The sequence below is a fragment of the Rhinatrema bivittatum genome, chromosome 4, assembly GCF_901001135.1.
Source record: "Rhinatrema bivittatum chromosome 4, aRhiBiv1.1, whole genome shotgun sequence".
Lineage (NCBI taxonomy): Eukaryota > Metazoa > Chordata > Amphibia > Gymnophiona > Rhinatrematidae > Rhinatrema > Rhinatrema bivittatum.
In genome coordinates, this window is record NC_042618.1 from 117,549,147 (window position 1) to 117,563,535 (window position 14,389).

General features: G+C 47.3%; 1 protein-coding gene across 9 annotated transcripts in view; it reads right to left on the reverse strand.

The window, feature by feature from the left end:
- PCNX1 (pecanex 1) overlaps positions 1 to 14,389 on the reverse strand; it is a 380,420-nt gene that overhangs the window by 170,108 nt on the left and 195,923 nt on the right. For all 9 annotated transcript variants that reach the window (XR_003856303.1, XM_029598749.1, XM_029598753.1 and 6 more), the window contains 3 exons: positions 7,815 to 7,924; positions 6,556 to 6,661; positions 2,203 to 2,295 (listed from right to left, as the gene is read on the reverse strand). Coding sequence is in view for 8 of the 9 variants with exons in the window: in XM_029598749.1 (XP_029454609.1) it covers positions 2,203 to 2,295; positions 6,556 to 6,661; positions 7,815 to 7,924 (309 nt within the window). In the remaining variant the exon portion in view is untranslated. The remainder of the gene's footprint in view (positions 1 to 2,202; positions 2,296 to 6,555; positions 6,662 to 7,814; positions 7,925 to 14,389) is intronic.

The window sequence follows — 14,389 nt, forward strand, 5'->3', positions numbered from 1 at the left end:
ACAATACAAGGTGCATGTTTACCTGTTAGTTGTGCCTGACACAAAGTGAGCTACTATTTTGATTCCTGTATCTTTGAAGTCTTGTAAATATCTGCACCATAACTAAGTTGATCCAGTCATATTCTTGAACTATTCCTGCAGGTGTAACATGACCGAATATGCTACAGTCTATGCTTTGTTGACAGGTGCAGGTGATCCGCTGAATCCCATTCGTGAAAGAGATTGCAATTATTTCCCATGAATGAGGAATTCCCAGTAAGTGAGGGTCATAAGCATGAGTTCATTAAGTCCCTGCCTTTTGTATACACTGCCCGCTGCTACTACCGACTGGATGGTTTAAGTAAGGTCCTCAGATAGGCCCCACTGGATTGGCAATGGCCTTGGCAAAGCAGATTATCTAGAGGAAGTAAAAGCCATAATGAGGCTGCATTATGAATACAAAATGAAAATTACATTTTCATCTCTCCAAAGTCCCATTATGGAAAAGCAAAAGGTTTATTGCATATTTGCACACATGCTCTTTTTCCAATATATTAGATATGAGTCAAATTCCTTTAAAGACATTATAAAATGTTAAAAAAAACAAACCAAAAAAAACCCCCCAAAAACCCCAGGAAAGCTATGCTTCAAATAGAAAATAGCCCAAAATGTCCCAATCCTCTATAACAGCTCACATAAATTTAAAGACAATTACCCACAGACTTTACATTCTCTAGGAAAATTGGTGTATGTTTGTACTTTTGCTTTGAATATTATTCCACCAAAACTACCCACACACAATTACACCTGATAATTTGTGCAAGTTTTTTTTCAGCAAAAATTAGGTACGTGCTTTAAAAATGCAAAAGCATGCATGCAAAGTACAAATCCCATCCGTGGGAATGCCTCTGTTCATTGCAGGTAAGCATATGGGTAACACAGACCATACACAAGTTTATCCACACACCGGGTGGCAATTTTGTAAAAGGCCATATCTGGTAAAGCACTGGTTTACCTGTGGAAATGGCTTTCAAATTACCCATGCAATATAAAATTAGACATTTTCAATATTTTTAGCTCTAGCATTTACTTTTAAGTAATTTTTTAGTTTCAAAATATAGAAAATATCAATGGAACAGGAAAGTTCCTTAAGAAATCCTTCTAATATTATCAAAAACCCCAAGCTGCATTCAATTCATATCCAGCTTGCAAAACAAAAATGTATTTATTTAGCATACTAAAAAATCATCTCCCTGGCCTTCAAAAAGTCACATAAGCTGATTATACAACATGAGTAAAACTGCAACAAGAGGTGTGCAATAAAAATGCATCTATATCTAAAAAACATGTGTTTCTTACAAGTACTGACATGTTCTTCAAAGATTATCAGATCACTACAATATTCTTTTTAAGAAATTTTGGACATGGACATTCAACAGCAATATCTATTTTTTCAATCCAATTTTTTTCAGAATGTTATACACAACTTAACAGACAAAGCATAAGCTGCAACAGTGTGTATGCGACAGAAAGGATATAAAGTTGTGACTACAAAATAAAAAGTGATTTTGAATGAGACAAAATAATTATAGAGGGTAGGAAAGGCAAAAGTGGAAATAAAAGGGCAAGCGCCTTAATTCAAGGAGGGAACAGCAGCCCTGGCCTTTTAAAAGTAGCTCTTCCATTCAAAAATCTAACCAGTGATTACAAATAAAGGAACGCTATTACATTTTTGAAGGGGGACCCCACGTGGCTGCGGGGTTGGTGGCATACTGGGCATGCTCAGTGTACCAGTCAAAGTTTCTAGAAAAGTATTCCATGCAGGGCTCCATCTGATGATGTCACCCATCTGTGAGGACTACCGTCCTGCTTGTCCTGGGAGAAATGTATGGTTTCTCAGAGTGCCTTCAGACTAATTATGCACAAATTTTATATTTGCGTGAATAAGTTATAGTCAACTTGTTTGTGGGCAGACCGGAGGATGCAAATGGAGTATCTACAATTCTTCCTTCTCTCACGCACTTCAAATTGCATTTGCTGGGCAGTGATTTTTTTTTTTGGTTGAATATTTCCTTTCACAATATTTAGAGTTTTTCAGAAATTCAGATAAAGGATTTTGGGTGAATTTAGTCTTTAAAATCAGAACTTGCTAAAATATTGTACAAAAATATCTGCAAAAATAAATGAGATCCAAGTTAACAAACAACGAAAATAGCACTTTACCTGAAGTACAGTAAATACTGTGCTAACATGAATAGCAAAATATAATACAGCAATCACGATGCACACTATGAAATCCGACTGCAATCGTTCACTCTATGGAATAAGAAAAAAAAAACCATTTAGTACCCGACAAGATCAAACATACATACTCTTCTTCTCTAAGCATGCCAAAGAACGTCTTATTTTGTTTGAAGCTTGGCATATCTCAAGGAGTGAGTTCTCATCTATCTCTGACATATTTCAGGGGATGTCATCACTTCAGAAGAGGGAACTAGATATTCGATTGGTTTCAGTGAAAATACTTTTCCATCAGTCTCTCTATTCTACTTCTCAGGGTCCCCATTTTAGCATCCATTCTGTTCCAGTTGAATTTCAGCAGCAGCTGGGCTGCAACCTGAATCCAGCAGCCTGAAGATTTGAGAACAAAGTGACGGTGCCAGAAATTGTGGGCTGTCTAAAAGGGTGGTTGAGTAATACAGGGTACACTAAAAGGTTGAGACCACAAAGTGAGAGAAAGAAAGAATGATTAATAGATGAATTATTGACAAATCTGCCTTGATAAGAATGATAGAAGGGCTCAAGAGGGACGTAGCACAATGCAACTTGCCTTGTTACTTCCTAGTACGATCACACAAGTTTGGTCAATGGATCAAAATCTAGTGGATACTTTTTGGGTTTCCTTTTTTATGTCAATCACTGCATGATAGAGGGTCATGTTATTGAGAACATTCACATTTTTGCCTTTTTTTTTTTTTTTTTAAATAAACTCAACAGATTAGGATTTCTCATAAGGTTTTTCCCATTTGTTTCCTCAAGAAAAAAAAACCCCTTCTTAAATTAAGCTCATGGTCTGGAATTTCCAGTTTGAGAACCTCCATCCCAATATTTGTGGCATTACTAAAATACAGAGAAGTAGATATTCAAAAGCCATTTAGACTGATAAATTAAGTTATTCGTCTAAAAGACAAATTTTGGTATATTCCAGATTTTAACTGGATAAATCATTTGGCTAAAATATAGCCGGATTAAAAAAAAAAGAAAAAAAAAAGGGAGGTATTCCAGGGGTATAGGAGCTACTTATCCGACTAACATACCCGGAGGTCATTCTGGCTGGGGTAGGGAAAACACTCCCTTGGGAGCAGGGCTGGACCACAGGGCTAGTCTGGAGTTTATCTTTTGCCTAGCCAGCCCCCCTCCCCTGCAGGTTGAACCCTTGGGTTCTGGAGGCCAGTAGGGCTTGGCTTTGGTGGCAGAACATAATGGTGAAGCTAAGTCAGGTTGAACGAGGCAGGACAGGCACAGGCTGGACATTGTGGCAGAGACAGGCTGGAAGCTGAGGACTGGGTAATGGACACTGGCTCAGGCTGGGGGACTAGAGCTAGATACAGACATAGGCTGGGCAGGAGAATGAGCAGGGACTGGGTCTAGGTACAGATTGGGGCAAGACAAGGTAATGGCAAGATGGGAAATGGATATTGGGAACTGGACTGGGCAGGGCAAGACCAGACAGACAAAGACAGGACCAGAGAACACTAAGGCCCAAAGACAGCCATACAAAAGGCCTGAAAGCCACTAGGCAAGGAGGCGCATGGCTAGGCCATAAGGCAAGGCACGAGAGCAGGCCCAGAGGCCACAAGGCACCAGTGTCTAATATATGTGAATTTTTGGCAGCGAGACCCTCAGGCAGGGTGCAATTTTTGGTACACTAAATTCTTGTATTTCTATTAGATATCAATTTATGGCTGTGTTGTAAAAGATTTTGGGTTGTCTGGGGTTGGAGTCTGAGCACTATGAGATGCATTCTTTTTAGATTTGGGTGGCAACTTCTGTGGCAGTGCCGGGTTTGCTGGACATGGTTATATGTCGTACTGGACATTGGAAATCTGGGGCTTTTGAGTTATATGTTAGGCTAGGGAGCTCATAATTTTATCAAGGTACCTTTATAACATTTTTTCATATTATTTAGGTTACTGGTGCATGAGCAGAAATGTATGGATAGCAGGGCATCCTTATCTGGTGTGGGCACACAGACATACTCTACAGTGTCTGTATAGTCCACATTTGTATCTGGCACTACGTGAAATGCGTGTTCACTGGATCGGGCAATGAGGAATGCGCTATGATCAATTGGTCCTTGCAGTCATTGAGGAGTTGTGCCTGGCCTGCAGCGCTGGCAATTCATCTTAGTAGAAATGAGTTGGGTAAATAGACCTGTCACCAGTCGGTGGATGCTGTGAGGAAGGGTGTATCCTCAATTATGGGTTGGCTTCCTAGCACTTTGATAGTTGGTCAGACATCTTCCCAAAGCTTGATTGTCCAAATCAAGTAATTTGGGGTCATGGCTGGGCTAAATCAGTAAATTGGTTCCTAGCTTTGTGCTCAAGGGGGTACATGCATGTGAAGCATGCATGGGCTTGGGTTGTTTGCAGTGGATTAATTTGGTCTGATGGGGTTCATCTATCTGATGTGGGGCAAGGTCTTTTTAATAATGCTTTCCAGGAGGCCATGGAGGATTTTCTTTTTTGAGAATCTTTGGCCACACTGTTGGGGGTGTCACAGGATAGGTTGCCTATTCCCATTCCTGTGGCGGAGTACCCGAGCATGTTTTTGGGGCAGCTAGTGTCGATGAATTAGCCAGGTGGCTGTAAGGTTGATTCCGGTAACCCTATCTGGATTTGGTGTGATGGGTTCAGATACGTCTATGGGCTCCTTGCTGGGATGTGGTAGGAGCTTCATAGGGAGGTAGGATGTGCCTACAAATAGGGTGGCCTGGGGATGGTGCATCTTTCTGATGATATGGAAGATGTCCACCAGGGCAAGTCTGAATATTACGGTCTGCTCAGGAAGTTTTTTTTATGTTATTGTATTAAAGCTGCGGCCTTTGATTCCCATTAATCTTGTTAGTGGTTTCTTTGTAATGAATGTGGATGTATCTTGTAAGGAGAGCAGGTGCAGGAATAGGCCCATCAGGTCTTGGCTGCCCATATTATTACATCTAAACTTGATAATGGTAATTGTTGTATCAAGATGCATCTAAGATAGGGATTAAGCTGTTGCAGTTACTGCAAAATACCACCGCAAAGTTCCTTGCTGGCATTAAGAAATTTGACCATGCAAATCCGATCTTATAGGAGCCTCACTAGTAACCTGTACCAGCTAGATCTATTTTTAAGGATCTAGATCTTTGACTTTTTATTGGTGAGGGGATGGGGAAGCCCAAATATCTGGTTGATTGCCTGTTGCATGAACTGGCAAGATCTTTGAGATCTTAACAATGCCTTTTAGTGATCCCCTGTTACGGAAGTCTGGTTCTCTTGTATACAATGTGCATTAAGCTATTTTGCACCTACACTATGGAATTCTATTTCTTTAGATTTGCACAAGGAACTGATCTCTCTTCAATTCAGAAAGCAGGTAAAGGCATGGCTATTTTTGTTAAGGTATCGCCAGGTGTGATGACTATTTCAGGGTTTTTAAGCAGCATGTGCTAGCTGCTATTTTAATAATGAATTGTATTATATATGATGATTCTGTACTTTTTAAACTATGTTGCCTGATATGTTATTCTGTTGTAAACTGCTGTGATGGTTTTTCGAATAATGGGATAAGATTAATAAATCAAAAAATAAATCATCTATATTTGGGATTATTGCAGGCCAGGACCATAGATCTTTATGAAGTGGTGTGTAATCCTCCTTCTGGGATATCAATGGCATTCTCTTGGAAAGAAGTCTTTTTGATAGGCAGGGGCTCAAAAACACCAACTAAACGAGCATGCTCTCAAAATCAATGTTATGTTTACCTCAAAAGGTTATAAACACATCATAAAACTATTTTAGCCATACACTGATGTTCAACAACTATATACAAATCTTTCTTGGAGAAGCCATTGGATAACCTTGTAGGAATCATTACGTATATTTCTTTTTTTGCTTTTAAAACCTGAAGTCCTACTGTAGAACTGGGCTGCAATGACACATCCTATTATTTTTAAACTAGATGTGACAGATGTCAGAGTTAGTGACTTCTGTAGTGGTTGACGACATCACGACGACAACTAGCATGAAACCAAGCATGAAACAGCTATACTAGGTATCAATGTTACATGTTTAAATAAAATCTTTCCTAACCAGAAAATAATATGCATTCAATGTTTACTTGTAAGAAGGAAATACTTATGCTGTAGCTTTATTATATTGCACCTAAGCTAAAATCTTCCATGAGGCATCAACATTAAATACAAAAACAGACAGCGAACCATTTCTGACCACCTTTTATTCTAGAACCATGCTACAAAGGAGCAGACACCAGTAGCCCCCACTGCATAATAACTATGGAAAATTAAAAACTTACAACAGAATTCCGAAGTTTTTCAGGAAGAGGGTCTTTGACTTCTGAAAATGGATCCTCTGGATTTTTGTCTTCAGAGTTTGGAAAAATCTTTGATTGCACTAAAGAGCTGAGATGGGGAAGAAAGAAATCCTCAGTACTGATGAATGCTCATTACTTTTTTCTAAACATGTATACAAAAAAAAACAGGACAATTGAACATTATGTTTAAGGAACAAAGCTCATCAGATTGTTATCAAAAATCCCCATCTTTTAGGAGACAAAGCAAGGCTGAAGTGTGATTGTTTAAAATAACTTGGCCAACAAGAGCCATATCACAGTTACAGGAATCTCTTGACAATTTCAACAGTTCTGATTTTCCGATATAATCAATTTTCAGAACAAACAAGTGAAGACCAACATAGCTTAAGGCAGGGGTAGAATCTAAAATTTAGCTCCTGATCCCTGCCACTGTGGCCTGGGGGATGGAGAAAGGCTGATGGGAGGAAGGACTGGGGAAAGGTTGGCTGGGAGACTGAAGCAAAGCAAAAAAAGAACCAAAATGGAAAGTTAAAATAAACACCCCCCCAAAAAAAACAAAAAAAAACTGTTATAAAATTTAAACCACATAAGGAAAACAAATTTTCACAAGCTCCTAAAATATTTTGACTGGCACCCACATTTCCTTGCCAACTTAAAAGAACATGGATAGAATGTCACAATATTTTATGGCATCAGTAAATGGATTCCTAGCCTGTATCTTGATCTTTTTAAGAATAATGCTGACCTATAAGAAACAATTGTTTAGAAACACTAACATTCATTCCTGACCAAATTCACAGCCATTTAAACTCTCCCTTCACTCTGCAAGTGAAACTTATTTCAGCTTCTGATATCAGCTGAGAGATATTTAAAGGACACATGGACCAGGAGGCATCACTTCATGATGCCAGTCACAAATCTACCTAGGCACCCCTTATGGTTTCTGTAACCAAGGCTGAAGGAGCAATGGTGGCATCCATCAGGATCTGGGTGTCCTGGGAGAACACTGGAAGCTTGCCTGGCTTCCTTTGTAATACGCTCAGCTCTCTATTTCAACAACTCTTAATCATCAAACTGAAAACAAAAATGAAGGATCACATGATAAAATGATTAATATGCATGACAGAACATAAAAAAACAAGTTCAAGTAGCATTATCACTTTTCTTTGTTAGCTGGATTGGTTACGTGCCAAAATCTTGAGGTGTTTTTCTTTTTAATGAACACTTACTGCATCACTTACATGAGCACAGAGGGATCGCTGCTCTGTCTGCTGAGATGGTAGGATACCGCCACTAACAGACCACAGAAAATTGAAAAGAGGACTGGAACATGTTGGGCATCCCAAGGATCCTGCACAAAGAGGTATTCAACAGAAGAAATCGGTTCTGTGACAGGATATCAACTATGCTACACTCTTTCTTCATCTAGGTTCAAGAAGCCACAGTGCTAAAATCAAGTACCGTACTCCTATTTAAGCACTAAATAGTTTCATACCAATGATGCTCATAAAAAATGCTTTATTTCAGAACTGTGGTATAAAGAAAGGAATGTGGCTTACAGTAGAGTGCTGTGCTATGGGTGTACTGCTGCATATCAAATAGGACTAGTAATATTTCACATGAAAAGAAGCACCAATAGACAGATTTCGTCTACTATGCAACAGAAAACTGATTCTTCCCTCCCCAGCAGAGGTTAATAGAGTCAAAGTTGTGAGCATGCCTTGCCTAAACTGCTCTGACAGGAGGTGTCAGGAAACAATTGGAAGCAAAGAAACATAAGAAAATAGATCATTCAAGAATTTTATGATTGATATTCAGTACCACTTAGCCAGACAAGTTTGGACTTACCCAGCTAGGTGGCACTGTTTCAATATTCGACTGCGTTCAGCTGCCACTTAGGCAGATAACTACCCAGCTAAATAGTTAGCCAGCTTAGCTGGGAGGGGAATAGGAGCATGCTAGGGCAGAACAACTTATTTGGTAAACTTAGCCAGATAAGTGCCGATATAAGAAAATTATTACTTACCTGCTAATTTTCGTTCCTGTAGTACCATGGATCAGTCCAGACCGTGGGTTATGTCCCCAATACAGCAGATGGAGTCAGCCAAAACTTTGAGGGGGCGTCACCATAAGTAGAACTACCCCCTCTGCAGGAGTTCAGTATCGAGTATATCAAAGCCCGAGTAGAAAAACCCGAACCCCCTCATTGAATCAAGTTTATAGAAAATTGGCAACAACCAGCCATGTAACTGTAATAACAGACTAACAGTGGGCGTCCTACAACGGGTAGGAGGCAACAAAGACAACACGTCAACTTGTGAGGCGCTGATGCTGGGACAACAGTGAAAAATGGACAAGTGGTGAAGTACAGAAACCCTTACCGTTCCCACGAGCAAGATGAAGCAGGAGTAGAAAACCCAAAAGCGGTGGGCGTCTGGACTGATCCATGGTACTACAGGAACGAAAATTAGCAGGTAAGTAATAATTTTCTTTTCCCTGTACGTACCTGGATCAGTCCAGACCGTGGGATGTACCCAAGCTTCCCTAAATCGGGTGGGGTCCTGCGAGGCCTGCTCGGAGAACCTGTTCACCAAAATGTCCCGTGACTGAAGAGGCGAGGTGTAGGCGGTAATGCCTCGCGAACGTGTGCAACGACTTCCAGGTAACCGCCCGACAGATCTCCTGGGATGAGACCGAGCGCGGCAATGGTTGTCTTGGAGGCCTGGGAGCCTTTCTTCGGACCGGACCAAAGGACAAATAGATGGTCGGAAGTCCGGAACTCGTTGGTAGCCTCCAGGTATATACGCAGTGTGCGTTGAACATCCAAGAGTCGGAGAGACTTCGGCTCGGAGGCGGAGAAGGACGGCAACTCCACCGTCTGGTTCACATGAAAAGCAGAGACCACCTTCGGTAGGAAGGAAGGGACGGTGCGGATCGAGACTCCCGAGTCGGAGAACCGGAGGTAGGGTTCCCTGCACGATAGCGCTTGTAACTCTGATATACGCCGAGCGGAGCAGATTGCCACCAGAAATACCGCCTTGAAGGTGAGATCCTTGAGTGTCGCGGTGCGCAAAGGTTCGAACGGAGGCCCCGACAGGGCTCGCAGCACCAGGTTGAGACTCCAGGAGGGACAAGGATCCCGTAGCGGAGGCCGGAGGTGCTTGACACCCTTGAGGAACCGAGCAATGTCCGCGTGCTGCAAGAGAGAGCCCCCATCACGCAACAACGAACCAAGAGCGGCAACTTGGACTCTCACCGAGTTGTAGGCTAGTCCCTTGTCCACCCCGTCTTGCAGGAACTGAAGGATCTGAGGGACCGAAGCCGTTGTGGGGCTAGTGTCCTGGCTGGCACACCACCGCTCGAACACCTTCCAGACGCGAACGTAGGCCACCGACGTGGACGTCTTGCGCGCCCGCAGCAGCGTTGATATTACCGCCTCCGGGTACCCCCTGCGCCGGAGGCGTCGCCTCTCAAAAGCCAGGCCGCAAGACAGAAGAGTTCTGCCTGCTCGAAAAATACCGGGCCCTGGTGTAGGAGGAAGGGGATGTGCCCCAGCCTGATCGGGCCGTCGACCACCAGCTGCAGCAGGTCCGCGAACCAGGGTCGCCTGGGCCATTCCGGGGCGACGAAGATCACAGTCCCCGAATGTCCTTCTATTCTGCGGAGCATCCGTCCTACTAGGGGCCACGGCGGAAAAGCGTAGAGCAGCAGATGTGCCGGCCATGGGAGTGCCAGGGCGTCCACCCCCTCGGCACCGCGTTCTCTTCGCCGGCTGAAGAAGCGGGGAGCCTTGGCGTTTAGAGCGGATGCCATCAGATCTAGGTGGGGGGCCCCCCACCGACGAACGAGGAGCTGCGTCGCCTCGTCGGACAGAGACCACTCCCCGGGATCCAGCCGTTGACGACTGAGGAAGTCCGCTTGAACATTGTCCACCCCGGCGATGTGTGACGCTGCCAGCCGGACGAGATGACGCTCCGCCCATTGCATGAGCAGCGCTGCTTCCAGCGCGACCTGTGGACTGCGCGTGCCTCCTTGGCGATTGATGTAGGCCACGGTGGTCGCATTGTCCGATAGCACTCTGACCTCGCGGTTTCGGAGGAGCGGGAGAAAATGCCGCAGGGCGAGCCTGACCGCCCTGGTCTCCAGACGGTTGATGGACCACGTCGCCTCCACCGCCGACCACGTTCCTTGCGTGGCGCTGCGATCGCAGACCGCGCCCCAGCCCGCTAGACTGGCATCGGTGGTTACCACCACCCAATCCGGTAAGTCGAGGGACACGCCTCGGGCTAGGTTCGCCGGATCCAACCACCAGCCCAGACTGTCCCTGGCCTTCTGAGGAAGTGGCAGAATCATCTGGTAGTCCTGCGAGACCGGCTTCCAACGGGAGAGGAGCGCCCACTGCAAGGGCCGGAAATGTGCAAACGCCCAGGGGACCATATCTATGGTGGATCCCATCACCCCCAGGAGTTGCAGGTAATCCCATGAGGTGGGTTCCGGTAACACAGAGAATCGTCGTATGTGATCCCGCAAAGAAAGCGCCTTGTCCTGTCGCAAGAAGACTTTGCCCAGCCGGGTGTCGAAGGTCGCCCCCAAGAAATCCAAGCGCTGTGAGGGTACGAGGGAGCTCTTGGAGAAGTTCACCACCCATCCCAGGGAATGCAGAAACTGTAGCACCCTGGACACGGCCGCCTGGCCATGGGTGAACGACTTCGCGCGAATGAGCCAATCGTCCAGATAGGGATGAACCAGGATACCCTCCCTCCGGAGAGCCGCAGCCACGACTATCATAATCTTGGTGAAGGTGCGTGGTGCCGTCGCCAGTCCGAACGGGAGAGCTATGAACTGGAAGTGCTGGTCCAGTATCTTGAATCGCAGAAGACGGTGATGATCCGGCCGAATGGGGATGTGTAAGTAAGCCTCCGTGAGGTCCAAGGAGGCAAGGAACTCCCCCCGATGCACCGCTGCGATCACCGACCGCAGCGTTTCCATGCGAAAACGGAGCACTCGGAGGGACTTGTTGACCTCCTTGAGATCCAGAATGGGCCGAAACGACCCGTCCTTCTTTGGCACAACGAAGTAGATTGAATAGTGGCCCAAGCCCACCTCTCCGAAGGGCACGGGCGCAATAGCGCCTATTTCCTGAAGCCTGTTCAGCGTTGACTGCACCGCCTGCCGCTTGAGGGCCGAGCCACAAGGGGAAAATACGAAGCGACTCTTCGGTGGCCGGACAAATTCCAACGCGTAACCCAGCTTTATGGTGTCCAAGACCCACTGGTCTGAGGTAATCCGCGCCCACTCCCTGTAGAAAAACTTCAGACGCCCCCCGATCCTGGGGACGGTGGAGTGGGCGACTCTGGCATCATTGTGAAGACTTGGAGGAGGGGTTACCTGTCCCGAGAGCGGGGCGCGCGGGCCTGCGGCCGCGAAAGGAGCGCAACCAGGGTTGGGACCGGGAAGCGGGCGGCCTGGAGCCCCCCGGCCTGTAGTTCCTGTAACGCCGCTGCGCCCTGGCTCTAGTCCGGGACGAAGCAAACGCCCGGGAAGGGCGATATCTATCCTCCGGGAGGCGGTGAACCGCATTTTCCCCCAGCGACTTGATGAGCTGGTCCAGATCCTCCCCAAAGAGGAACTTACCCTTGAAGGGTAGGGAGCCCAGACTCGACTTGGAAGACGTATCTGCCGCCCAATTGCGAAGCCACAGCAGCCGCCTGGCCGCCACCACCGAGACCATAGCTCTTGCCTGGACGCGGAACAGGTCATACGAGGCATCCGCCCCGTACGCCACTGCAGCTTCTAACCTGTCCGCCTGGGCGGCCTCCGCCGCTGGCAGATCCTGGGAGGTGAGAAGTTGTTGAACCCACAGGAGGCTTGCCCGCTGGGCGAGTGAACTGCACATCGCTGCTCTCATACCCAGCGCGGAGACCTCGAAGACTCTTTTCAGGAAGATCTCCAATTTGCGATCTTGTGTATCCCGCAAGGCCGTGCCCCCTGTCACCGGGATTGTCGTCCTCTTCGTGACCGCCGAGACTGCAGAGTCAACTCTCGGAACCTTGATGAGATCCAGGAAATCTTGAGGTAGCGGGTACAGCCGTTCCATGGCACGACCCACTTTCAGAGTCGCTTCGGGGGTATCCCATTCCCTCGTGAGGAGCTGCAGGAACGAGTCGTGAATGGGGAAAGCCCGCGCCCTCGGGCGCAGGGCCGCCAGGACCGGATCTCCTTTCTTTGAGGATGTGACCACCGCCGGCGCTACTGGGGCAGGCGGGTCAGGCGGCGGATCCAGATCCAGCTCCTGAATGATGCGTGGGATGAGCTCGTCCAGCTCTTCCCTCTGGAAAAGGCGCAGCGTACGCGGATCGTCCCCCTCCGTCGTGGCGTCCCCTTGTCCCAGATCCATGAAGTCCGGGTCAGGGTCCACTGGGTCCGGCGCCGCTCCCCCTGTCGCTGGCGAAACCCGAGCACGTGCGGGAAGACGAGGGGCCCCCGCTCCCGCCGCAACGGGGGGGGCCTGAGCCGAAGGCGAGGTCCGGCATATCTTGGCAGGGGGGGGGTCCACCGGTGTATCCAGACCCTGCAGGTATGCCGTGTGCATAAGAAGGACGAACTCCGGGGAAAACCCCGGTCTCGCCGCGGGGGCTCTGGAGGGGGGCACGTCCGCGCTCTCCTGCCCCTGCGGGCCCTGCTCCGGTAGCAAGGTCGGGGGCGAGTCCGGCTCCGACTCCCTGTCATTCGCTCTCTCCTGAGGTGCCGCGGGACGCCGAGCGCTCAAGATGGCCGCCGTTCCCGCCAGGCCTGTGGGAGGGGCCCGCCCCCGGCGTCCTGGCAGAGGCGCTAGAAAAGAGAAATCGGCAACGGGCTGTGAGGTGCCTTCCCCCCCGGGAAGACACCGGGCACAGATGCCCTCCCTGGAGATGCGGGACCCCGGTTCGCCGCAAGCCGCGCAGCGCGTCGGCCGCGGCATCGCAGTGCCGAAAAAAACCGCGAAAAACGAAAGTGCTCAAAAAGAATAAAAAAAAAGTGAGCCTCGGGGTCCCGCGAGCCGAAACGCCGCCGCCGCGGGGGGGCCCGATGGCCTGCACTGCCCGCCGACGTGAGGAATAAGAAGGCGCGGGGGGGCCCTCCTGGCCGCACTACCCGTCAAGAAGAAAAAGCCTGCCTGCCTGCCTTTCCGAGCCGCCCACGAGGCGCTCAAGATGGCCGCTGGCAATGTGGCAAGCGCGGAGAGGCCGGTGCTGTCGGCCTCCGCGAGGTAGCAGGGGAGTTTGGGGAGGTGAAAGGTAAAAGAAACACCAACTTACCCCGTCTGTAGCATAGAAAACAAGGAAGACACAAACAGAGGGTAAGCCACGCCTCCCCAAAGTTGAACCCCTCAATTAATTAATTAACTCAGAGTCTTCTTTTTTTTTTTTTTTTTTTTTTTAAACAAACTTGATTCAAACCTGATTCAAAAGAAATAGGCAATAGCCCAAGAAAGGGCAGCCAAAGACAAAGTTAAAAGCTTATGCTGAATTGGGAGCACTCCAAATTCCCTACTCGCATCTGCTGGAGTCAGAAGATACTGAACTCCTGCAGAGGGGGTAGTTCTACTTATGGTGATGCCCCCTCAAAGTTTTGGCTGACTCCATCTGCTGGATTGGGGACATAACCCACGGTCTGGACTGATCCAGGTACGTACAGGGAATCAGCCTTATCCACCTAAATTAGCTGGACAAGTTAGACCTGCTAATAACTACTAGATAGCAGGAATATTCAAAGTGGTGCAGCTGTGCCACTGAAGATCCTCCAAGTTAGCCAGATGTTTATCAGACTAACTTGC